At 45.3% G+C, this 23942-nt stretch overlaps 1 protein-coding gene and 1 long non-coding RNA gene across 4 annotated transcripts in view; both read left to right on the top strand.

The window, feature by feature from the left end:
* The first annotated feature begins 496 nt into the window (after positions 1-496).
* Positions 497-2340, top strand: LOC135421497 (uncharacterized). The gene is made up of 3 exons (XR_010434030.1): positions 497-612; positions 1504-1598; positions 2206-2340. It is a non-coding gene; the product is annotated as an uncharacterized LOC135421497 (long non-coding RNA).
* A 3633-nt stretch (positions 2341-5973) lies between these two features.
* The window catches only part of ARHGEF6 (Rac/Cdc42 guanine nucleotide exchange factor 6), a 38545-nt gene continuing 20576 nt past the window's right edge, over positions 5974-23942 (top strand). The window contains exons 1-6 of one of the 3 annotated variants that reach the window (XM_064670051.1): positions 5974-6212; positions 7240-7323; positions 15328-15412; positions 20210-20337; positions 20755-20956; positions 23554-23624. In XM_064670051.1, coding sequence (XP_064526121.1) covers positions 6048-6212; positions 7240-7323; positions 15328-15412; positions 20210-20337; positions 20755-20956; positions 23554-23624 — 735 coding nt within the window. In that variant the 5' untranslated portion in view covers positions 5974-6047. Of the gene's footprint in view, positions 6213-7239; positions 7324-12268; positions 12402-15327; positions 15413-20209; positions 20338-20754; positions 20957-23553; positions 23625-23942 lie in introns of those variants that run through there. The other 2 variants (XM_064670050.1, XM_064670052.1) reach the window with 2 other exon arrangements.

Genomic DNA, 23942 nt, shown 5'->3' with positions numbered 1-23942 from the left:
AAAAAGCAATTCTTAAGATCTTCCACACAACATCCAGCCATCTGACATGGAGATGGATTGTTCTACATGTTCAGCATCTCATTCTGAAAGTATTGCTTGTGATTTGGAGGGTGGTGGGGATGATTCCACACAAAGCTCAGTTGTGCCTAGAATTTGAAGTCACAGTGTTCCCAGTACTAAATGCCTTCAGATCCTTGTGTAAAGGAAAAGAGGATTTCATTCAGTTAATCTGAAAAAGCAAGTGGATAATACTATTTTCTGCCTTCCTCCTGTTTCATAGGGAGTTTAAAAAGATCTCCCTTCCAAATAAGTCATGTACATGTAAGTCAGCTACAGACTACTGTTTAAAAAACAAACAAACCCCACAAACCATTGACCAATTCCATCAAAGAAGCTGCAAAACGATGCTTACTCATACTGTTTCAAATTTTTGCAACTCTGTAGTGTTTCACTTTTAAAGGAACATCTTTGATTCCAAAGGAGAAAATAAGATAAGCAAAGAAGTCTTTCTCTCCAACTTCTCAAAGGCTTATGGCTTCCTAAAAACAAGTGAATCTTTCAGCATTCCACAGCTGATTTAAAGCATCAAATGCCTGTGAAACAGCAAAGATGGTAAGCAAAGCAAACTAGTTTTTCAGTCTAAGTCAAAATTAAACCAATTTACCTTCCTCTAGTACAGTAAGACAAGCTGCATGTCATGGCAATGGAAGTGCTGTCTAGATTTAAAAAAAATGCTCCAGTGCGTTAGAAATTCTCCAAATTCAACATTTCTTCTTGGATAAAAGCATTTATGGCACCAATTTTGAAACTAAAGGTGTAATGCAGCTCGCTGTAGAAAGAATATTGCCACGTAGGGTTGGGAGGGGGTATTTTGTGCCCAGTATGTTTCAGTGAAGATGCTTAAAGAGGCTGCATATACAGTATTCTAGCAAAATTAAAGCCTTGTGAAATCAGAAATTGGTTTAGATTGACAACCAGCTTGACTAGTGGGAGTTTGAATCAAGCCATTGCAAACTTGACATTTAGTTGGATGCCTGACTCTGTTTAGTTTGACACTGCGTGGCAGGGATACCCGGTACATGTGGCAGAACCTGTGGCAAGTTGTTATGGCTCTGGTAAAGCCATGAAGTTCAAAAGATGCTCTTGACTATAGTAAATATGAAGACCTCCAACTAAAAAAAAAAACCAAACCACCAAACCACAAACCCAAAACCTTTGTACTACTGTTTAGTCCTCAGTAAATTTTGTCATTCAACTTATGGATTTAACATGGCAGTGCACCACTGAAAAGGAGTGAGAATCCATAAGCCATGCAACTTATCTCTAAAGCATCCCAGTCCATTCCAAGCCAGTGAACCTTCCACCACTTAAAGAAGTAGTAAAACTTGCAACAGACTAATCTGCAAACCCAAGCTTTTGTCATCTTTTGAAATGGGGGGAAGCATTATATGTTGACATATGCTGTAAAATGTATTTTTCTCAGTTTTTTATATCTTCTCTTAGTTGCAGGGTGATAACTTCCAGAAGATACCACTGGAATAATGCTGGTTCATTTGCGATGATGGCAGAGATGAGTGGTGCCTGTGCCAGTGCATAAGGTAAATATTACAGCAGTGTAGTAGCTGGAAGAAAGATTGTGTTTGTAGGTTTGGATGGAACATCTTCATGTCTAATTAATATTTTTGACTTCTGTTTGAAGTTTGCAGGGGGAGGTTTAAGTAGGCTTTATAAGCTGACCAGTCAGGAATGGCAGTGAGAGACTACTCATCTGCAGAAAGGGGTCCCATTTGAGTGCAGCTGAGCAAAAACATTTACAAATGCACTTCAAATCATATGCAGAGAGTACTTAGTCTATGAATTTTTGCAAGAGCAGACCATGAAAATATGAATTTTTAATAAGAGGTGTCAGTATAGACATTTAATCAGTCTGGTTAAATGTGCAGGGTGAGCAGTTATACTGAGTATAATTTTGGATCAGGAATTGATCTCTGCAGAGGTCTTTGGATTGTATTAGACTTCAGGCATCTCTGGAATGGTTTAAAACTGTGGATGTGAGATGGCTGTTGATGTACTTTCATATTCTTGGGACAGCTAGAATACAAACCAAATGAATTCATTGTGTATATAAAAATAATTTAAAAATGATTTAGCTTTTTTGTCTCCTGGCCTCTCAAGAGGAGACTAACTTGTGTTTCCTTTTTTCAGTTACGGTGACTAGAAGGTGGCAGTGCAGCAGTGGATATGCGTTGGAAAATGGAAGGATAACAAAACACAACTGCTACAGCCTGGATTTTGAGTGTGGTGTTGCCCACCATTGGTTCTAGAGGGTTGTGTTAGCATTCAGGAGTTGCCTTTGAAAGTAGCACTACTAAACTCTTGGATATACAGAAAAATTCTGGTGGAAGCTAACTGCTGTGTGCCATAGCTGACATCATCCCAGAGTCCAGAGGGAGCCCACGGGCTGGTCAGCGCCCACACGGCAGTACGTTCTGCAGCAGAGACGTACTCGGGTTCCCTTCACACGTGTGCTTGCCATTTAATGCTGAAAAAAGAGCAAGTTGTACAGAAATTAGTCTTGGTCCTCTAAAACACAGAGGACTAAAGTGTTACAAGTGCTTCTTCACCAAGAAACCATTAGAAGTTCTATATTATTACATTAACAGTTCTGTCCAGGCCTTCTGGATGAGAGGAAGGAGGTGTTGATGTACTGAGGCAATGTTAGTGATAAATCCCCAGAATAATTAGTGTGGTGTATGTACTCCAGACAGCACTGCATCCCTTGCAAGTAGGTGCTTTCTTCAAAACTTTGCCTAGGTTTTGATGTGTTTTTGTCTTGGATACATGTTGATGTGCCAGTGTATGTGAGAAGAATGCTCAGGCACTGGTACTTCACGTAGAAAACTCTTAACTTCAGATTGACTGAAGTACTTAATCACTGATAATAAAGTTTATACTGACTTTCATGATAGACATGAAGTGATCTCATTTAAGAAATACTCAGTTCATAACGCGTAGCTAAAGAAGAAAAAGCATGCATACGTTGTCTACAGATTTAAGTCTTTGGGTTTTGGGATGAGGATATCACTTTATACTTCAGTTATGGGCTGCAGATTTTAGGAATAAGACTGCAAGTACGTAGCAGATGGGTAGAATTGCAGTACTTGCCAGGGCTAATAAATTTACTGTTTAAAAAAAACCCCCAGCATCAGTTTTGCTTTTTTTGCTAAAGTAAAAAAAATATGTATTGCTCAGAGACTTATGGTGGAAAAGATTCCGAGGGTTCCATCTTGGAGGATTATTGCTCTAAAGTGGTCTCTGTGTCTTTTCTGCAAGAAAGAATAACATGCTGTACTGTTAAGAGACTCTTATTTCAGCAGTAGCTTATAGTCTGGATGCTGTTGTTTATGCTGAGGTGGATCATCCTATGTAAAATGTAATGGCAACATGGCAGCTATCGTAAAAAAAATAATACCTGATTCAAATGCTAAATAATGAGGATGTGCCCCTGATTTAAATTAGTGGTGCATGTCAAACTTTATCACTGAAAGCCACGAGTTGAAATGTATCAGTAGATTCTGCTGCACACAGATAACTCCAGTGATGGTCTTTGTGCTGGGTGTTTTCTCTCTGTGCTGGGAAAAAAAGGGGGAATTACATAAACATGAGTGACTTTGAGGAGAACCACTCAAAATGGGTTTTGAATGTGTGACTGTTGTTCTTAACTTGGTCCCGTTGCTGTGCTGTTCTGATGTGTGTGCTGTCAGAGTTGCTTGGTAATTGGCTATAGGACACATGCCCCCTTTTATTTTTACCTTATAAATAACACTGTGCTGTTTAGTCATCACTGGTGTAAATCAGGCTGCAAATTACATAACTAAGTTGACTCTGCAAGAGATGATTGACAATTCACTGATTTGTCCCTGTCAGCAAATAACCAAAGTTGAAGCCTTCCCAAAGACCAGACCAGGCACTGTTCCTTCCCGAGTTGCTTTACCTTCATACTCTGGGTTTGCCACAATTAATTTCATTGTGGAAGTTGGTGAACAAGCTGCAATGTATTTAGATGAGTCCTTTATAGAAGATGGAAGGTTGGTCTTCAGGTGGCTAATCACAAACCCCATAAATTTTGGGGCTGTCTGAATATGCCTATCTGCAGGTCTTTTAAGCAGTTGGTAAGTGTTCAAGATGTGGGAAGTATTTTCATTTAATTGTGGTTGCAACCACTAACATCTGCGATAGCTGAATGTGAAACAGTCTTGAGACTAAACCTGCCCTTCAACACAAAAAGTTTGCTTTAGAGAAGGGGTGGGTGAGGTGCTTTGGTGTTCAGGTATGAAGCCGGTGTGCAGTTTTCTGAGTGTTGGAAGTATCTCTCTTGGTCTTTATATAAGAAACTGCTGTGTTCTGATGAGGTGATTGAAGTGTCTTCTGTATCAAAGTGCTTGTCCCCAGCTGATCAGTGAGCGTTAGCAGTTACCTTGTCCACTACGGCTTTGGAAAAAGAAACTATGAAAACTGAAACTGCATGTCTCCATTTTGCAAAACACTAAAACATTGAAAACAGTAGTGCTCATCAGAACTGGAAAAAGAAAAAACAACTAAAGTTGCAATTAGTCATAATTTTGAAGTGTTTTGCACACACTGATAGTTGTAGATGTGCCTCAGGAGAGAGCAGTGAGTTGTGATTGAGCCGCATCCAGTGTTACTGTTCATGCTGTGCTGGGTGCAGCCTTGTGCTAACGAGTATTTCCACACAATGGAGAACTGGAATTCATCTCAAGTCCTAGAAAAGGTCAGAGGTGTGTCTAACCCTGAAAGGGCAGTTCTGATTTACTGGTGGCTGTTAAAAATGGCCCTTAGGTAGGTCCCAGTACCAATCATAACACCTGGAAAGCAGAGACACAAATCCATGCACATTCACGGTGTACAGCTTATCCTTTTGCTCTTCCGTTTCTCCCTACCCTTTAAATCACAGGCCTAAACAATTTGGGAACACTGATGCCTTGAAAACAGTTCGTTCAAGTAACAGGGTGAGGAATTGGCTCAGAACATTGTCACCGAGAAATTCTGGTCTCCAGGATAATTTGTTCCTGTTGGATTGCTTCAATCCATGATGTTCCAACTTCTTTGGCATCGTCAACAGAATTGCTTCATTTTCCATCTGTTGTGGTGAAAGGACAGTTGAGATGACTGGACTGTTCTGAATTGCTGTGATAAGTAGTGATGGTTAGTACTGCCCCGAGCAGGGTAGAAAACTGATGGTACTGCCTACAATGGATCCTGAAGAGCTGGTGGAAAGGGACATCCTCATAGGACAAGTGAAATAGTTGGGAAGTTTCATTCTCAGCTTTGGATCACTTAAATTTCTGATCTTTTTGAAGTTGTCCAGATGTTATGAGAGATTAAGATCTTCCAAGGAAACCATTTTGTATTATCTGTGCACTTGTACACAATAGTTAAAAAAAACATTTTTTGTGTATAAAGTGCATTATCAGAATTTAAAAACCAGATAATCAAAAATTGTTGTAAAAGGCAATTTTATTAACTAGGGCTGCCACATAAAATTGAAAATGTTTACTTAAGGTTAGTGTGACATTCCTTCAAATCATCAGTACTGTGAATTCAGGTTTAACAATGAATACCTCATTATTTACGGTATTGACAAAACTGCTTTGGGTAATAACCCCAAGTTCAGACCAAGTTTACCAGGTGATAGGTGCCAGCTGCCACATCACGAGATGAGATATTTTTGGTGCAATAAGTATTCACATGAAATACTTCTCAATAATGTTGAAAATGTAGTTAAAAATCTACCTGCTCTGTCTCTTAACAGAGTGCAAAGAACTATTTTATTTTTAAAAGAGTTTCTTACCTTAGAGGAACTACTGGTTCCTAAGATTTGGTGAGTTTCTGTGCCGAGCCAAAAAAAAAAAAGTAGTTTCACACTTGAGCTGTGCAAGCAGCAGCAGAGGCAGGAAGATGCAATCACGGATGTGGGTTCCAGTGCGCTGCTGCACAGGACGGCGCCAGCGGCACAACTCTCCACCATGAATCCAGAAGAACAAACTGTAACGTGGCTTATTTCATTGGGAGTCTTAAATTCCCCCAAGAAAATAGTAGATGATCCAGAGGAGTTCCTGAAAACTTCTCTGAAAGATGGAACAGTGCTTTGTAAACTCATTAACCGACTTCTTCCGGGATCTGCAGAAAAGGTAATGCTTTCCAATGCATTTCACTGTCCTGAGACAGAGCCCTGCTCAGAGAAACACTGCCCTGGGCATTTCGGGTCTGGTTTCCTTTGGTGAGAGGAGCTTCATGGGGGATAAATGTTTTACATTTAAGTTTCTAACACAGTAAAGTGTGATTGTAGATTTAGTTCTTTGATTTTGTCTCTACGTCCAGAAAAAAACCCCCACGAGGTTGCACTTGGCCAGGTTACACGTGTTCGTTCAGTGGCAGGAAATACTGGACCTACCAGAGATCAGAATATCTTGGCTTTGAATAGAAGGATATGCAGTTTGTCTGTATTTACGTAAATATCGTTAATTTTGACTGTAAATATATTCACTCTTTCAGAAGTCTTACTGCAAAATGCTTTGTTAGTCAGGAAATACACTGGAGAAGCAGATTAGGGCAGGAATAAACAATAACCCTTGCATCCGGGCTGTTTGATCTGTCCCAAAGCCAGCAAATCCATTGGTACTGAAGCCATGTGAGTGCCTCCTGTTACAGTTTCATGAGGTGTGTATTTGCAGTCCAAAAGCATGATAAGAAACTGCAGGAGAAAAAAAGGAAAGGAGTCCAATGACAGATAGGAACTGGCAACACAAAAGAGAAGCTGTTTCATTTAAAAAACCACCACCACAACAGGTTATCCACCCTATAAAACAGGAGCCTTTATTAAATTATGCAAAGATCAGTTTTGCCAGCTCCTTATCTTCTGTTTACATGTGATGGTTTGGGGCAGTGTGTTGTTAAAGGTCATCAATTTCCCACTGTCACTTCAGGGCACTGTCATATGTGGAGATTTAAAACAAGATGCCGACCATTTCGATGTATTCATCACTTCCTCCAGTGGCTTTCTTCCTGCTTCGACAGCTTGCCTGCCACCCCCTCCCGCCCCCTGAAGAAGCTTCCCTAATTCAGTATAAAACGCACATGTCAATATTCATGCAGGCCCTCTCCACACAGGAGACACGGGAGGTAATGCAATGAGCTCAGTGGGTTTTCTTTCTTTAGTATTGCCTGGAGCCTAAAAATGAAGCAGATTGCATCAGTAATATTCAAGAGTTCTTGAAAGGCTGCGCACTCCTGAAAGTGGAGGTAAGTCAGCTTGGGTCCTTTCTTCTGTTGTCTTAACTTGACTGTTTAATCAGCCTTGGGAAAGGGAGCCAGATATCAGAGGGACTAAGTCAGTATCCATTCCTCATCTTTTGTATTAATAATGTAAATCAAAGCATAGGTAGTTTAATATTCTGCTTAGGGAATTTGGAAACAGTTCATTGACTGTGAGCTTAACAGATTCCTTCTTGTCTTTTGAGACAAACCTAAATGCTCAAGCAGACATACGTGCAGCAATAACAGGAGGGCTGTCTAAACAGACTTAAACCTGGACCTGTTTATGTAGGGTTTTTTTCATTATTAGAGGGAAGGAATTGCAGATTTTAGCCTTGCTTTAATAGAAGGGTGAAATACTCAATACTGCAGTATTTTTTCATCCCCTTGCAACTGTTGTGTGAGATTCTGCCAAACACACAATAAATTGTTCCTTACACGTAAAAACAATCCTAATGAAATGAAAAGACACCTTTTCAATGGCTATTCCTAATCCTATCTATGCTGATTCTTATGCTTAAGCACAGCTCGTGTTTGCAAGATCAGTCTACATGAATCACTTCAGAGTTCAGCTAATTTTGCCATCAAATTTTTTACTGTTTGCCTATAGACTTGAAATTTAAAGACTTTTGTATCACACTTAAGTTCCTGCAGTAAAAAAGAAACCTGTAACTAAGAATCATCACTGTCTTTTTTGAAATATGCTCAAGGTTGTGGGAAAAAGTATATTCTGAATACAAATTCTGCCAGAAGCAGGTACAGCATCCTTGGGCATTACATAGAATACTCATGCACCACTGTGAGAAAAGTCCATCCCACAGTAGCTCTGTTCCTGCATTTTTTCTTTGAAGGTCTAAAGCAAAGAGCCTTTCTTCTCTTCAGAGGGTTTTAGCTAACCAGCATGGGAATGTGCTCATTCCAGGAGTGCCTCTCTAGCCTGTTGTTTCCCAGTAATGCATTTCTCGAGCCTGCTGCAGCAGCCCAGTTTTAAGTGCAGATATATATAGAATCCCTGAAGGCCTATCACATCCAAAATCAGTTGTTGCCAGTCCTCTGGTATTGACCATGTGATTTCCTCCATTTTTCTGAGAGTTTATTTTTCTATTTGCAAACTAATCATAAAATGGCTGTGGTGGAAAATATTTTTAAAAAAGGAATTTTAAAGAGCTAAAACATAGGACAAGGAACAGTCCTCAACTGCTGTGCTGTAACATCTCGTAGTTTTGAGAGTCCATTCTGCAATATTGCACTCCACAATTTTCAGATACACAGAACTAGCAGCATTATGTGTCCAGCTCTAGGTGTTGCTCTGGTCCTCCACATGCATTTTCTTCCTTGGCTTTAATAAATTAAAGGTTTCTGACTTCTTTTTTTCTTCTGATTTATAACCTACTTCATCTTTGAAATATTCTGAGCCCTTAGTGAGTTTTTCCTTCACACTCATGTGGTTGCCCCTGTCTTGTTTGCTGTCAGAGGAGACCTCAAAAGCTGAATAAAAGCTCAAATCTCTCGAGCTCAAGTTTAAATTTTGCAGTGAAATGAAAACAGTTTCATCTTTTTTTCCCCCCCCAAAATACTGTTATATTAGAATGCCAAGTGAAGACAGGAATTTTGCTTTTTCCTGGCTCCTCTCTGTAGCCTCAGGCAGAGGAAGGCTTGAGGTAGGACAGCTGAGATGGTGGGCAAGACATGGCACAGGCAGAGTGCTTCCTTCTGACTCTTCTCCTGTATTGCCAGGTTTTCTGAGTCCTCTGCAGGCAAAGCAGGAGGAGACAGGAAAACCCTCTGCCATCTGTTCCTTCTAAAAGCTGCCCTGTTTGGACCCCCTTGGCAAGGGGCCTCTAAGCAGCATACCTACAGATGTTCCTCCCTCATGCCTGATCCCTAGTTTGCCTTGGGAAGGGCCACTGTCCTTCAGAGGGGGGTTCTCTGCAGCACATTTACTCTGGAAGCAAGTCTGGAATATCAGAACAGGCAGGGAACCTTCTGCTTCCAAGATCTATCAGCACTGAAGTTGCAGAGATTGGGTATTACATCTAAGGATGATGAGCATAAGATAGGGAATCTTTTCTGCTCCAGCAACCTAGCCTGAGAAAAGAGTAGCATCAGGAAAGATCTTGGCTTAATACATTCGAATTCCCTGACAGCCATCCTGCTGCTTACCCAAACCTTGGATTTGACAATAAAACCCTGCTGATTCTCTCCAATTCTGCCCCTCTCCAAACACCACAGGAAACTCTCACTCCTCAGATATGAAGAAGTAGCCTGGGACTGGACCTGAGCCACTTCTCCTGTCTTGAGACTGACGAGTGCATGTTAAGGTCAAAGATTCTGTTCCTGTTGCAGATGTGAGCAAAAGAGGATGTTCTGAGGAAATTGAGAACTCACAACTTCTCCCCTGGATGCTGACTTATACAGAACAGCCTCATCCTGGGGAATCTCAAACATGATATCAGCATCCCATCCTATCATCCCGTGGCTTTATTGTACTTTGCCAAAGCAGTGGCTACCTTCATACCCTGCCTTCAACTTTTTTTTTGTAGTAGATGTTTGTGCAGCTGCTGTTTGGAACTGAATACACACCCCTTCACTAGGCATTGCTGGCATGCAGGGAAGGTGGTCAGTGTGGAAAGTAAGGTTTTCAGCAGTTTTTAGTTGAAACCCAAGTCTCACCTTCCACTGAACAGATACTGCTTGCCAGTCTCTTCCAGTAGGAGGGAATGCAAAGAGGTACACATATGCACTTCCCTCCCACCCTTCTTTGTTGTCCTGGTAACTCAATCTTAGGAAGTGGAAGAAAGACACAGTGAGGCAAACAGCAACTTCTCCCATTTTACAGGAGCAGTGAAACATTTGGACATAGTGGACACTTGGACATAGGGGAAGAAGGACACTGTGTGACCTTCCTGTTTTGAGTTGGCTCCATTAAGTTGAAGGAGTTGTACAGGCTGGTGGTGTGAGCTGGAAGAATCCATCTTGTGGCAGGGTGTAAATAACCAAACTCTTCCTTAGCTTCAGTCCAGCCCAAGCCTGCGAACGTTTGCTGTTTCGCTTGTGTTAGTCCTAAAAGAGAAGACAAGCAGGGGAATCACCACCTCCTTCTAACCAGGCAAGTGCTGTAATGAGATGAAACAATGAAATCATGTCCAAAATTTTCCAACTGCTTTTCAGTGCTAGAATTTAATCTAAATTATGAGAATGTCTGTTAATCCAGCTCTGCTGAGCCAGAAGACTAGGCAAAGCACATGGGCACCTCTCTGGAGTTTAAATGTCCTTAGAGGATTCTTCCATGGTTTGGACTGAGGAACAGTGCAGATAATCTGTGTTTAATTTACACTTTGGCTTCAACCTCTGAGCTGTGTATCTGACTCAAGAGCTAGTCCAGTGAGTACTGCTCAGGCAGTGCCAACTGGATGCAAGTGGGTTGAGGAAAAGCGGAAGGCAAAAGATTCTGTCCTGATGACCACGTGGAGTCTAGTGTAGAAGACAGGGAAAAGATCACGAGGAGAGAAAAATCATAGAAAGCTCCTGGCCTAGCTTTTTCTTGAGGACACAAATGAGAACTGTTTGCTTTTGCTCTTGACATCAGCGTGCATGTAACAGCAGCTCAATAGCTAAGCATCATTTGCTGCTGAAGAAGCACAAGATCTCCATTCAGCAGCAGAATTTTATTGCTAACACCACAAAACTTCTGGCAAGGTGCTGAATTTTGTGAGCTAAGAACGGTATCTGCCTGATAAATCAATAGCTGGATTAAACCTGGCCCAAATGATCATAGAGCCTGCCGTGGGTTGTTGCCTTCGTGGGCAGCACAGAGGCTATTTCTGCTCTTGGAGGTGCTTGCAACCTTCACCAAACTGTTTGTACCTGGACTGAGGGTGTGGGAGAGCAGATAAAAAGTCATCACCCTCTTGGCTCCCCATCCATCCATGCTCTCCCAAAACCTGCTGTCCTTTGGCTTCACTCCAAAGCAGCATTACCTTTCCCAGGTGGATAACATCAGAAGCGAGAGCTCCTGGCCAGCAGCGACCAGCACAAGCACTGGGAAATGGGTCTGTCTGAACTCTCAGAGTGACGCAGTGTCCCAGAGACCCCCAGGTCCAGGTGTGGGGTGTGTGCCTGACCCCCGTGTCCCTGCATGGAGTTGGGATCTACGGCCAGGCTTCACCAGGGATGTCAGTGCAGTGCTCCATTCCCTGTTCATGCTGCAGCCCGCTGGTGTGCTGAGGCGTCTGGGGATTTTCATGTTCCCTGCAGGAGAATGTTCCCCGAACAGATGGGCACAGGCAGCAGAGGCGCCGTGCTCGCCGCGGCGAGGACATGCCGTCTCCGAACATTCACTGCCTCAAACTAACTGTGCCTCATCCATGGGCCCTTCTGCAGCTTTTCTCTTCCCAGTGCTGCAAACCTGCTGCAATTACTGTTTCAACAGCCTGGATATTCTTTCCTTGTCCCATCCTTTCCCCCTCATTTTCCCTGTCCTTTTTAATTTTCCTTTTCCTTTCCTTTTTTTCCTGTTTTCCCTTTCTTCCCCCCTTTCTACTTTTCCCTTTCTTTTTTCCTTTCCTCCTTCCGTTTTCTCCTCTCCCTCTTCCTCTTCCTCTCCTTTTTCCTCTCCTTTTTCCTCTCCTTTTTATCATTTTCTTTTCTTTCTTTTCTCTTACTCCTCTTTCCTAATCCACTGTTCTCCTATTCCTCCCCCTTTTCCCCTCTCTTCTCTTCCCTGATTTACTTTTACCCTTTTCCCTTTCCCCGGCCTTTCCCTTCTTCCCTTCCCCACCTCCCTTTCCCCTTTGCCTTCCACTTTCCCCCTCTCCCGCCCGCGGCCGGCGGAGGGAGCTGCGGCCGCACGGCCCGCCCGGGTCCCGCATCGCCCGGCGGAGCGGGGCGGAGCGGGGCGGCGGCACCGCCTGTCACTTCCCCTTCCCTTCTCTTCCCTTCCCTTCCCCGCGCCGCGATCCGGCTCCGGGTCAGAGCCGCAGCGGCCGCCCCGCAGCAGCGCCCGCCGCCGCCGCCGCCGCCGCCGCCGCCATGCCCCGGGGCTGCGCGCCCGCCCGCCCGCCGCCGTGAGTACCGAGCGCGTCCCGTCCCGGGCGGGGGTCCCCAGCCGGGGTGTCCCCGGGCAGCTCCCACGGGGTGTTATCCCCGCGGGTGTCCGCGCTGGAGGGGTGAAGGCAGCGCGGTACCGGCGCGGGGGGTCCGGAGCCGGCGCGGGGGCAGCGGCGTTCCCGTGCCCGTGCCCGGCTCCGCGGGGCCGGGGCTGGCGGAGCTCCGGCCGCGGAACGCACGGGCAGGTCCGGCGGGAGCAGCCGAGGGCAGCGGGCGCCCTGAGCATCGCCGGCGGCCGGAGCGGGTGGGGGACGAGCGGCTCCGGCTCCTTCCTCGGGTCGGGGGCAGTCGCGCCGGGCTCCGGGCTTGGCACCAGCTGGGGCTTTGCCAGGGTTTTTGTCTGACTGTGGACGGCTCGGGCTCGAAACACAGCCCGGCTTCCCCGAACTTTTATGCACCTCCCATGCCGAGACCAGGATTTTGGGTGCTGGTAACTTGCTGGCTGCTCGCGAGTCTGGTTTTCCGCCCTTCCCGAATAGCCGGGTGCTCTTCTGGTCGCGGAGCACCGGCCCCTGCTCGCCCCGCCGCTGCCTTTGGCGGAGCGCTGGCGGTGCGGCAGTGCAGGGCTTCCCTCTCCCGGTGCGATTCCCGACGGAGCAGCCGGAGCCTTTCACCGAGGGGAGCTGCGGTCTGGGATTCTGAAAGTCAGGAACGCATTTTAATGGAGATCTTCAGATGACAGACGTAGATTTAAACGCGGTTTTATTTACATCCACCAGATCTTCCACGAGTTAAAAGCGAAAAAAGGCTTTTCTCCCTTTATTTCTCTTCTAGGTGCAGCTTGTTTTTTAGTTAGGAATGGAATTATGGATGGATTGTGCTGGAAAAAGTAATTTTTAGCTCGTAAATGAGGACCTTTCTGTACACTGAATTTATTTGTGAACAAGCTGTAGAATATATTTACATTACAGTAGCTGATCCAGAAGAGTTTTCCACATTGTCTTTGTTACACAGTAGCTGTTCCAGACAGTTTCTCCATGTTATTGCTTGGTTTTGTGCTCGAATTTTTTGCATATCTTTCTCTCCACCGTTTCTCTGTGGACTTTGTCAGCCTGATGACTCTGAACTTACAGCATTATTCTGTGCAGTGAAGGATTCAGGATGTATTTTACTACTTTGGTCCTTAGAAAAAAAAAAAAGCCCTTCATTCAAGGCAGGACTTGTTTTTCTGGAATTACCGAAGTGGAAGAAAAAGGGTATGACTGAGAAAATGACACACCAGAGAGATGCACGCAAACATCCCACCCCGGCTGTTTACTTTCCTCCTGTGCAACTGTAACATCGCATCCTCCAGCAGCTGCCAGCCGGGTCAGTGCACGCCGGGGCTCTCCATTACCGTCTCCCTTTCCGTGGCGACACAAACATTTGTTGCTGCTCAGGGCTGGAGGCGATGCTCAGATAGCACTGCCTGCAATTGCAGGGCAGCAAAACTAGTTCACGCACCAGCTGGCAGAGGGGATGGGGTCCGCGTGGTCCAAAGGAGCAAACCAAAGCAAGTGCAGGTGACAGATCAGCTTAAAAACAGCCCAAGGTAGGTGGGGGTGTCCCCAAAGTGTGCAGAGCAGTGGACATGATCGAAGCTGCGGAGCTACTGGTATTAATGTTTGTGGTGACACAAGGTTGTTCCCCCTCTGAGCGTGGATTAAATTTCTTCTGGGTAAAGGCTTCTTCCTGGTGTTGAGTGGCTGACTCAATTTTAGAATATATTCTCAACAAAGAGCAGTGTTTGTGCTGCCTGTGTTGGGCTTTGGTGCTGCACTGGTGTGTCTGTCGAGAGGAGGAGATGCCGTGAGCATCCAGGGCTGTGGAAGAGGCCAGTCCCTTTCCTGTTTGAAATATGACAAGGGTACTCAAGAAGCTATGTGTGGAAAGCAAGAAAGGGCCATTTTAAAGGGCAGTTTGAATTACCCTAAAGGTAATTAAGACTTGTGTCCTTATTTAGCAGGATACACTCTTTAGTGCATTGGAAATGTTTCTAATTAGATGGTGTCTGCCAGGACAGCTTTAAAATCATCTTCCGTGTTCATTGGATTTGTGTATCTGTGGTCTCCATCTGCAAGACAACATGTATTTGGGGATTAGCAGATGGTGCTATGGTGGTACCATTAACAGGGACTTTTTGTATCTCTTATATTTGCTTCCTTAATGGTAGGATTTGTACAGTCTGCGTGAAGTTGAGGGCATTTCTCAGGTGTTAGAGGGGATTGCAGTGTTTTGGAAACTCAGGATGCCCCTCATTGTGCAGGTGGTGATTTCTGAAGGGCTCAGTGTACAAGGTCCAGGCTATCAGTCATGGAAAATAAGCCCTTGCTAGCTCTGTATTTCTGTTTTGCTGTTGAAGCTTAGCAACACCAAATTATTTAGGGTGGAATTTTTGTATATAAAATAGCTGGTTTTGGCTTCCTGTAGAAATGTGTAAGTGTTCTATATATGCCATATTGCAGTAGCAGAAAATTGTGTGTTAATCCTACTGTGGAAAATATGTGTGTGTTTATACATAGATCTGTATGTACAGCCTCAATCTCTTCAGCTTTCGATAACAAAAATAGCAACAAAATCTTTCCTTCCCCCAAGGCCAGCAATAACCTTCTCGGTGATTTTCAGAGGAGTCCCTGCTCTGCAGACAGCACCAGTTCCTTCCTTCCCTGTCCCCGGCGTTATACTCCGAATGCTGCCGGGTCCCCCTGCCCTTCCCACGCAGAGATGCCCCAGGAATTCTCTGGCTGTAAAGGAAATGGGACTTGTCAGCCCTGAATAATCACCCTTTCCCTGCAGAGACACACGGGCTGCCTAATCTTCACTGTCATCCTCCAGCAGCGTGGGTGGCTCAGGCAGCCAGAGTGAGATGTTTTGGGCTCAACTGACCAAGCTCCTCTTTCACAGGTGTTTGATCCACATGACTTGTACACCGGAGACCAGTTCTCCAAGGTCCTGAGCACATTAACAACTATAAATAAAGCTACTGAAGGTAAGAGAAAAGGGTTTTTTTTTTCTGTCATCCTTTCAAATTCTTTCTCGTGTGTGTGCAGGGCTGGTTTTTATTTTTTTGCTAATTCCTAGTTTATGATGATTTCTTGGCAAATTGTTCTGCCAGCACTGATGGCTGATGGTGGATGGTGGGATTGGCATTTCATGCTTCTACCAACTCTGTGTTTAAACGTGGTGTTTCACAGGTGCTGTGTGCACTCTGCAGAGCTCGATTATCACTTTGCACTGCGGGACCTCTGCTCAGTTTTGACAGTATTAAGGGACTTTAAAGTAGGTCATTGTAAGGGAGCCTCAGTGTAAATGAGCATGCACCTCCCAAAATGCAAATATCAGATTTTAAATAGTGTGTTTTAAAGCCGAAGAGAAAAACAGCTCCATCTGCATAATATCTTTACTGAATGTCAAAACAAACGTTGTTGCCAGTTGCTCAGTCAATTGTATTGATGTTTTTCTCTCTCTCCTCTCCCGGGTTCCATAGAGTAGGCTCCTGGATCTGGAAATCAAGCTGATAGCTTGTCCTGCATCCCTGGGAGCAGGAGTAGGCTGCTGAAGCAAAACAAATCAGCTGATCTTGTTTCCATCCCAGATGTGTAACTGTTCCCTGCAGGCTGCTTTAAACTGATACTCAGTCACACAGGCTGTGAAAGGAGAAGTTCAATGGGGGGGACAATGGCAGTGTGCTGCTCTGGGGAAGAGGTGAAAATACCTTCATTCTGAGGGGATGAGGAACAGATCTGCATGAAGGTGGAAAGCATTTATAGCCCCCTGTCATACAGGTGGACTGGGACAGAGTCCTGCGCACCCACTGAAGTCCAGCCCTAGGAGAAGAGTTCAGTTTCCCTGTTGCAGGTCACATTTTAGGTGATTTAAGAGAGGAGAATTTAAAATCATTATTTTCCTCTCATGGGAAGGTTTTCCTCTTTGCTTGCTGCATTTTGGCTACTTTTGGTTTGTTTTGCTCTCTTATTTTACTTCTCTTTCAACTGAGTTTTTGCTTTTGGATTCTTTATTGCTAGTACAGAAACTGCTCAGGTGTTCAGTGAAACAAACTCTTTGCTGGGAGTAGACCCTCTCCTGCTTTTTTCCTCTTTTCTGTTCTGATGCAAGGCCTTATAAAATCATATATATATAAATACTATATTTATACATTATATAAACTATTGTATAAACTATCATGCATGTATTGTACATCAACATAGGTAATAATATGTGTATAGTAATAATATATAATGTATAATAATAGTAGTATTTATATGTACACACACACATATGACTTGTACACACAGATAAGTGTGTGTAATGCTGCTCTGAAGAAATTCAGGTTCTTAGGCTGCCATTCTACAGCCAGCACTCGGCTCTGTCCACGGCTCATTTCCTAGAAGTCTGGGGATGGTAATCTGGCCTCAGCACATCATCTCCTCCCAGCCTCAGCATCTCTCACAACCTCCCACCGCTCCATTTCCCACAGCACCCTGTGACCCTGTGTGGAAGCTCTTGCAGTTCAGTGTGATGGGGATATAAAATGTAGGTTACCTCGACCGGGAGCAACCTTTGCAAGTGCTGCTGTTGTGATCGACAGTTGCTTTATTATTCTGAAAGCAAAAAGAATGAGCAGCTTTCCTGCCTCTGTGCTTGCCTGTTGCTGGACCAGAGGGGTGTGATGGGTGTGTGCTGATGGGATGGCAAGGCCACTGTGCCATTCTCAGAAAGTCCCCTTATTTACAGCCCCAACTGTATTTCTGCAGCCACCCATGTCCCAGCTCAGCCTGAGACAGGGCTTCTGGGAAATAGTTCCAGTCATATGTTACTGACAGGGTTACAGGGAAGCTGGGATCCTCCTGGTTTCATGGCAAACATCTGTTTGAACATATGCTTTCTCTGTTGAAATGTTAAAAAGCGCAATGCCTGCGATATAATTAGCTGCTCAGGCAGAGAGCACCCTTGGGAAAAGTACAGGGTAAAATAAATACATGTCTAAAACGTTTGCTTTTTGGTGGCTTGGCCGAGTTCCTGAGGAGCAGGAGTCTGTGTCCTACAAACCGCCACTGCAGATGGTCCGGTTTGTCCGTCTCGTCAGAGGCCAAGGGCTGAATGGAGCATCAGGACAAGCCTGGTGCTGGCTACTGCAGTTCCTGCCATGGCCAAGGCTCTGGCATGCCTGCACATCCCGGCACTCGAAGCGCTGCTGCATCCCAACACCCTCGTCAGAGGCAGAGGGGAGTAGGTGTCAGCTAAGGAAACGCCGTGGGAATGTGTTTCTGAGCATCCATTTGAAGTCCAAATCCTTGTGTGTTCGTGGATCTTGTTATGCAAATAACTGGAGGCATCGTTTGTAGCTGATAAACTCGTAGTTCAGCAGCTGTCCATCAAAACACAGCAATACAGAGCTTGATGCTTTTATCTGCAAGAGAGGGCAGGGGAGGAAAACCAGCTGTGCTGGATCAGACAAGGCTCATCTGCCAAAAATAGTGTAGGAATGTGAGCAGAAAACCCAGCTATTTTAACCATAGTTTAAGCAACATATGGCAGCAGTGTTCCAAGCTGGACCAGGCATAAAATAGGACACTGTCATGATGCAATATAAATGATACACTTCCCTGCCAAACTGTCAAAGTCAGTTTTACATTTGTTTCTAGGTTGCTGCAGATATTTATAAAAGCTTTGGAAGATTGGGAGGGGCAGGGAGAAGCATAAAATCTACAGTAACCGAGTCATTTCCGTGGGACTGTGGCTGATGACTTGAACAAGCGAAGTCTGGACTTGTGGTTTACGCCCTCCCTTTCCAGAAGGAATCAGGGGAAGAACATCTCAGGCTGGCAGCCAGCCACCCCTCTGGCCAGTGAGTCGCCAGGAGCAGCCAAAACCACTCCTGCTCAAATCCCGGGATGCTTCAGAGAGAAAAACCCACTCTGTTGGCAAAGTGGGTTTTCCATGTGGAGGGGTTTTGCTGTTGCTGCAGCCCAGGGAGTTGGGAATTCACCATGTGGTCATAAGGCAGTTGTGTAACAAGCAGGGCAAAAGAGAAAACTGACTCACTGACAGCACACAGGATTTATCATGGATGTTGTCCATCGCTAGAGCACGGACTGGGCAGACTGGAGTGTGGGTATGGCATGGCTGGGAGTTGTAAGACAGCAGCACCTGGAAGTCATAGTCACAGACCTGGTCCCCATTGTGCAAGGGGTTGGAGAGAGACAAAGCAAGTCCTTTCCCCAAGAGCTCACAGTTTGTGTTGCTCCAGGTCCAGTCTAAGGATGAGGTGTTTTCCTACTGAAACAAAAATCCTCTGGGGAGAATAAAAGCCCAGCTGAGTTCCTGTAACTCCCACCAAACTTCCCCTTTGGAATGAGTTTTCCATGTTGACATTCAGACAGGAGGAGAATGGGGGAACAGCAGCCTTAGAGTTTATGTTTTCTTATTCCTGTGCACACTTGGTGGCTGGATCACCCTCTCCTCTTGCAGCATTTTCAAGGAAGAGCTCCAAACGTGACCCAGGGACTTGCACACCCAGCACAGTGATTCCTGCAGACTGCTTTTGTCTGTCCTGCTTTTGAGGTCCATGGACATGGTAGGTCCACACTGCAGGTGGAAACCAGCAGCTCTGGAACACAGAAATGTTCTAAAATCTGAAGCAAAGCTATAAGGCGCATCTTAAAAGTCCTTCACAGTTTACTGGAACGCTAATATCTGCTGTTGCATTTTTTGACCACCATGTCACATAGAAAGAAGGTGATCTGAGTCGTGTCCCACAGTGTGGTGTGGGGTACAGTAGCAGAGAAGTACTGGAAATTACTGGGTGGCTTGAATGCCGTGGTTTTACCCCTCTGCAGCATCAAGCAGGAGTCTGGGGTTGAGCACTGCCAGGTCCTGCAGGAGCTGAAACTTCTCTTAGTGACAAAGGACACTGACTCAGCCTCTGCGTAGTTGTGACCAGGAAATTTTTTACCCTCTGGCGACTTTTCATGTATTAATATAGAAACAAATCACTAATCATAAAAACAGATGTGTCAGAGCAGCAGCATTGCCTCCAGCATCAGGCAGGTGGGGGCAGGAACAAGCCTGGAGACTGGTTTGCAAAGCAAGGAGCTTTGAGTGTGTGAAGGAGGCAACTCCAAGAGCTGCTGAGATAATCTGAGCCTTTCCATGGGCTGTCCATCTCCTGGGGGTGACACTCCTGTCCTTCCTCAGTGTGGCTTGAATCCCTCTCTCACATGGCTAATGGCAACAGTCCATGAACAGTAATCAAAATAGTGCCTAGGCTGTTTCAGCTGGATAATGAACCCAGAAGGACTCCTCTAAATAGAGGAGCGATTGTGTTGACCAGCTGTTCAGCATTCTTCCCCACTCAGTGGGACAGCCCACGCTGCAGCTGCAGAGGTGACCTAAGAGCACTTGAGAGCTAAACTGTGACACACCTTCAACAGTGCTTACTTGGATCCCAGAAGCAGTCCCAGTTGGGCATCATTGGGCTGAGTATTATTCTACTTTTCTACAGTTTTAAGGGGGATTTAAAAGAAAACCTGCAATTGGATGTGTGGCTGGCACAACCTAGGAGTGCCTCAGGATGGAATTCAACTTCTTCCCTGATGGAAGGGTTATCCCAGCCCAGAAAAACATCCTCGCTGTTGACTGGCAGTACCCACGCTGGAGATACCATCTTGCTCTTTCAGCTGTTGTGCCCTGTTGTTTTCTTTACAGGCTTTACTCTTTGCTTTGCTGTGATGTGGAGGGATGGTGGACAGTTGGGTAAAACTCAGATGTTGTTTCCTTTCACCAGATCAGCCACCCAAAGGGCCATGTTCACATCTGTCGTCTCGTAGCTCCACGGCTGGAGACCCCCAGACTGAGTCCAACGGCACAACTTCACAGTCAGCGAGGGTGTTACGGAGGCAATCCAAGCCTGTGGTATCCCTTATTTAACATCTGATTATGGGGTTGATGGCTGTGGGAGTAGAGGGGTATGAGTGGTACCTCTGGGTCAAGAACAGCAGAGGAGCTTTTTCTCCCCTGATCTCCATCACAGCTTTGCTGCCTCGGCTGGAGGGAGTCTTGCAGCTTCTCCAAACCACAGTGCTCCTCTGTGTGACATGAGGAGAGCGATTCTTATCTGCCATCCATTGCACTGGGAAACTAAATTAATGCTTGGGAGGGACCTTGTGGTCCTCTGGAGGGAGTGTTTACACAACAGCAAGACATTATTGCTTGTTATACAGAGCAATACTGAAAAAACAGCTGTCACAACAAAGAAGAACAATGGCTTGTCCTAGTGGTTTCTGCCTTTTTGGAGGATTTACTGATGTTTTTCCATGCTTCTTTCCTTAGGAGATGACCGAGAATGGCAGTCATCAGCTGGTGGTAAAGGCCAGGTTCAATTTTAAGCAGACCAATGAGGATGAACTCTCCGTTAACAAAGGAGACATTATTTATGTCACCCGGGTTGAAGAAGGGGGCTGGTGGGAAGGGACCTTGAATGGAAAAACAGGCTGGTTCCCAAGCAACTACGTCAGAGAAATCAAATCCACCGGTAAGCAAATTGCTTTCAAGGGCTGATTGAATGACAGCAGTATAATGCAGTGAGGACCCTTGTGCCTTTGGGAAATTGCTGCTATTTATTAAGGACCATTTGTGTTCTTACAGCAGCCGGGCTAATGGAAGGATGAATGAGGCCGGAAGGGTAAAGCCTTTTGGATGAGTTGTTTGAGAGCTGCTTCACCCTCTTCCCAGTGCATCGTGCCTTTCTGCTGCTCCCCCAAGCCCCATCAGCACGGAAGCAGGGATGTTGCCAGAGGATGAGGTTGACCAGTTGCTTGGTTCCTCTTTGTTCTGAGGAGCTGTCAGGTCGTTCCAGTGTCTGAGCACAGAATTAGCATTTTGTTAGAGACCTCGGTCAGGCGATGTGTTTGTGTTTGATCCTGCCATTTCTGGCAGCACTGGAAGGGATGCTCACCATTGTGGTGTGCAATCCAACAAAAACTGCATGGCCACAGGGAACAGTGCCTGTTTTTGTCCATAGTGGTGGCTGATTCCTCAGGGTACATTTTGCCCCTGATGCCTCTTCTGCTGCGATACTGAGAAAGGAAGAGGGAGGGTACGATCCATCTGATGACATCTGCCTTTATTGAGCTTTGTCTTGAGTGTCCTTAACATTTTCTGGGATGTGATCATACCCAGGCATGGGGGGGAATGACATGAAGACCTTGGCCAAGTGCCCCGTGGTGTTACACATCCATTCAAGTAGCTCAGCCTGTTGTTCTTCAGAGACCATGGTGTGACAGTGAACTGTTTTTTTACAAAAAGCAACTTAATTCCTTAATGTGCCTTGAGGACTTACCCTGGACAGAGACCAGTTGTGTGCTTGGTGCTGGTTTTATGGTTCAGGGTCAGCCCTGGCCTCAAACACTGAGATGCCAGCAGTGGTCTGCAAAGAACTGCAAAATGTGCAGCCCCCATTAGACATCCTTGCTCCCACACTTGCAAAAAAACCCAAAACAGACAAAGGAGGGAAGAAAAAAATTAATGATTGAGTGCTCAGAATTAGGTCAGTTTTTGTTTAATTCTAAATGAAAAAATCATTGTTAGACTATCTCATCTCCCATTGTTTCCCTCTGGGAAATGATGTCTGAGCTAGAGCAGGACGTTGCAGCAGGGATTGAAGGCTTGTCTGGCACAACCCAGGAATTGCTAATTAACTTAGTGAAGGGAGAAGAGAGATGTTTTAAACAAAGGAAAGAAAACTTCAGTCCTATGGGGAAAATTAGATGAGAGCTGCATGAGATAACAGCACCTCACTGAAGGGCAAGTCTCCCACAGATCCTGATGTGAGAGCCCATCAGATTTTTACATCTACAGAGCTTTTCTCTCCAAATCCTCTCTCCAGCATCCTTTTCACATGGAAGGAGGGTTCATTCCCCTGGTGTCTCCATGCTCAGGAAATGTGGCCATATTCCAAGTGATATATGCAGAGACTTATCAGTGAACCCTCCCCAGGAGCACTGCCAGGGGGGAGGAGCTGCTTTCCTCACCTCCACAGTGTGAGACTTATCACTCTAAATGGAGTTACTTCTTTTTCAGCAGTATCTGTACCTCCACTGTGTCCTAAATGTGCCCTTTGGGTGGAATTAGCTATCTGTGTGGAGGAAAGCTCCTCTGAGTCTCTAGATGAGGCACGGAGCTCCTGGCTGGAAGTGACAGGAAGCACTACAAGAGCAATAATTAGACAGTACATCAAACTGCAGCTTCCAGGGGCTAAATTTATCAATATCAAGCTTCTCCCTGCTATCGGTGTGAAAGTAATTGCCTTCTGTGAGTGACTGCAGGGAGACAGGAGAGCCTGGCTGCTCTGCAGGGCACAGAGGGGTTTCAGTAGGTGGTGTGAAGTGTGGCCAGGGCTGGGCAGCCTTGCCTAACCTGGGCAGCCTATTCTAGAGGGGATAATGGTGCCACTGTGGTTCTGGGAGAGCTGGGAAAGCTGTGCTGCTGGCAGGGAATGGGCTTCTCTAGTGAAGGAAAAACGGAGCAGGGACTTGTGTGTGTGTGTGTGTGTGTGTGCGTGCGCACATACCGTGCTGGAAGCATCCACAGGGATTTAGCAAATGCCAAATGAGAATTGACTTCCAGGTTTGTGGGAGCTTTTCATTGAAATCTACCTTCATTCAGAGAAGGATTTTGCATCACCAGTGACTGCAGCGATCACAGTTCAGCATATTGATCGGGGTTGGCTTCAAGTGCCTTGTGAATCACCTGGAGCAAAGCATGGTAACCGTCGTTTCTTACAGACACACAGTTTTAAAACCCAAATTTTGTGGGCCAGGTGAAGTCACACTGTAGCTCCAAACAGTGCTAGACGCTGGGCTGCTGCCAGGGATTTTGGAGCAAACCTGTAAGTTGGTTGGCAGAGGCTGCACAGAGCTTCTGGTGTGACTCGCTCAGCCCCTGTCAGCGTCATGCGTGCCTCTGGTTTGATCCTAGCTATTATGAAGCAGGGAAACAAACTCTGCAGTTGAAGTTTTGTGTTCACAGGGATGAAGTTATGTCTGCTGGACATGATGTGGCAGTGTCTTTTCCTCCTGGAATAATGAGAGCTGTGCATTGTAATTTATTGATGTATTTTTTTTTGTACAGATAAACCACTCTCTCCCAAAGCATTAAAAGGACTTGAAAGCACTCAGCTGACAAAGAATTATTACCCTGTGGTAAGTTTTAAAGTGCTGATCATACATTTTAATAAGTAGCATGTTATTAATCTTCTGAACTGGCTTCTTCCCTTAAAAATCATTGAAGCAATTTGTAACAATCGGGGATGTGACTCTGTGTTTAAATGCAGCTGTTTCCATTCCCTTGATTCAAGGCTGTCGAGACAATAAACCACAAATGGAAGTTGCTGCAAGATGTCAAAAGGAGAGACTTGAAGTGGGTGACTGAGATAGTTCAGCAGAGGTGGCAGCTTTGAGATCAGTGTGGGGGAACAAGGCATAGTGTCTTTGGTCCAGTCCTTACCATGGACTGGGACT

This window comes from Pseudopipra pipra, chromosome 13 (genome assembly GCF_036250125.1).
Source record: "Pseudopipra pipra isolate bDixPip1 chromosome 13, bDixPip1.hap1, whole genome shotgun sequence".
NCBI lineage: Eukaryota > Metazoa > Chordata > Aves > Passeriformes > Pipridae > Pseudopipra > Pseudopipra pipra.
The sequence above is the reverse complement of the archived record's forward strand: the minus strand, read 5'-3'. Positions and strand labels throughout refer to the sequence as shown.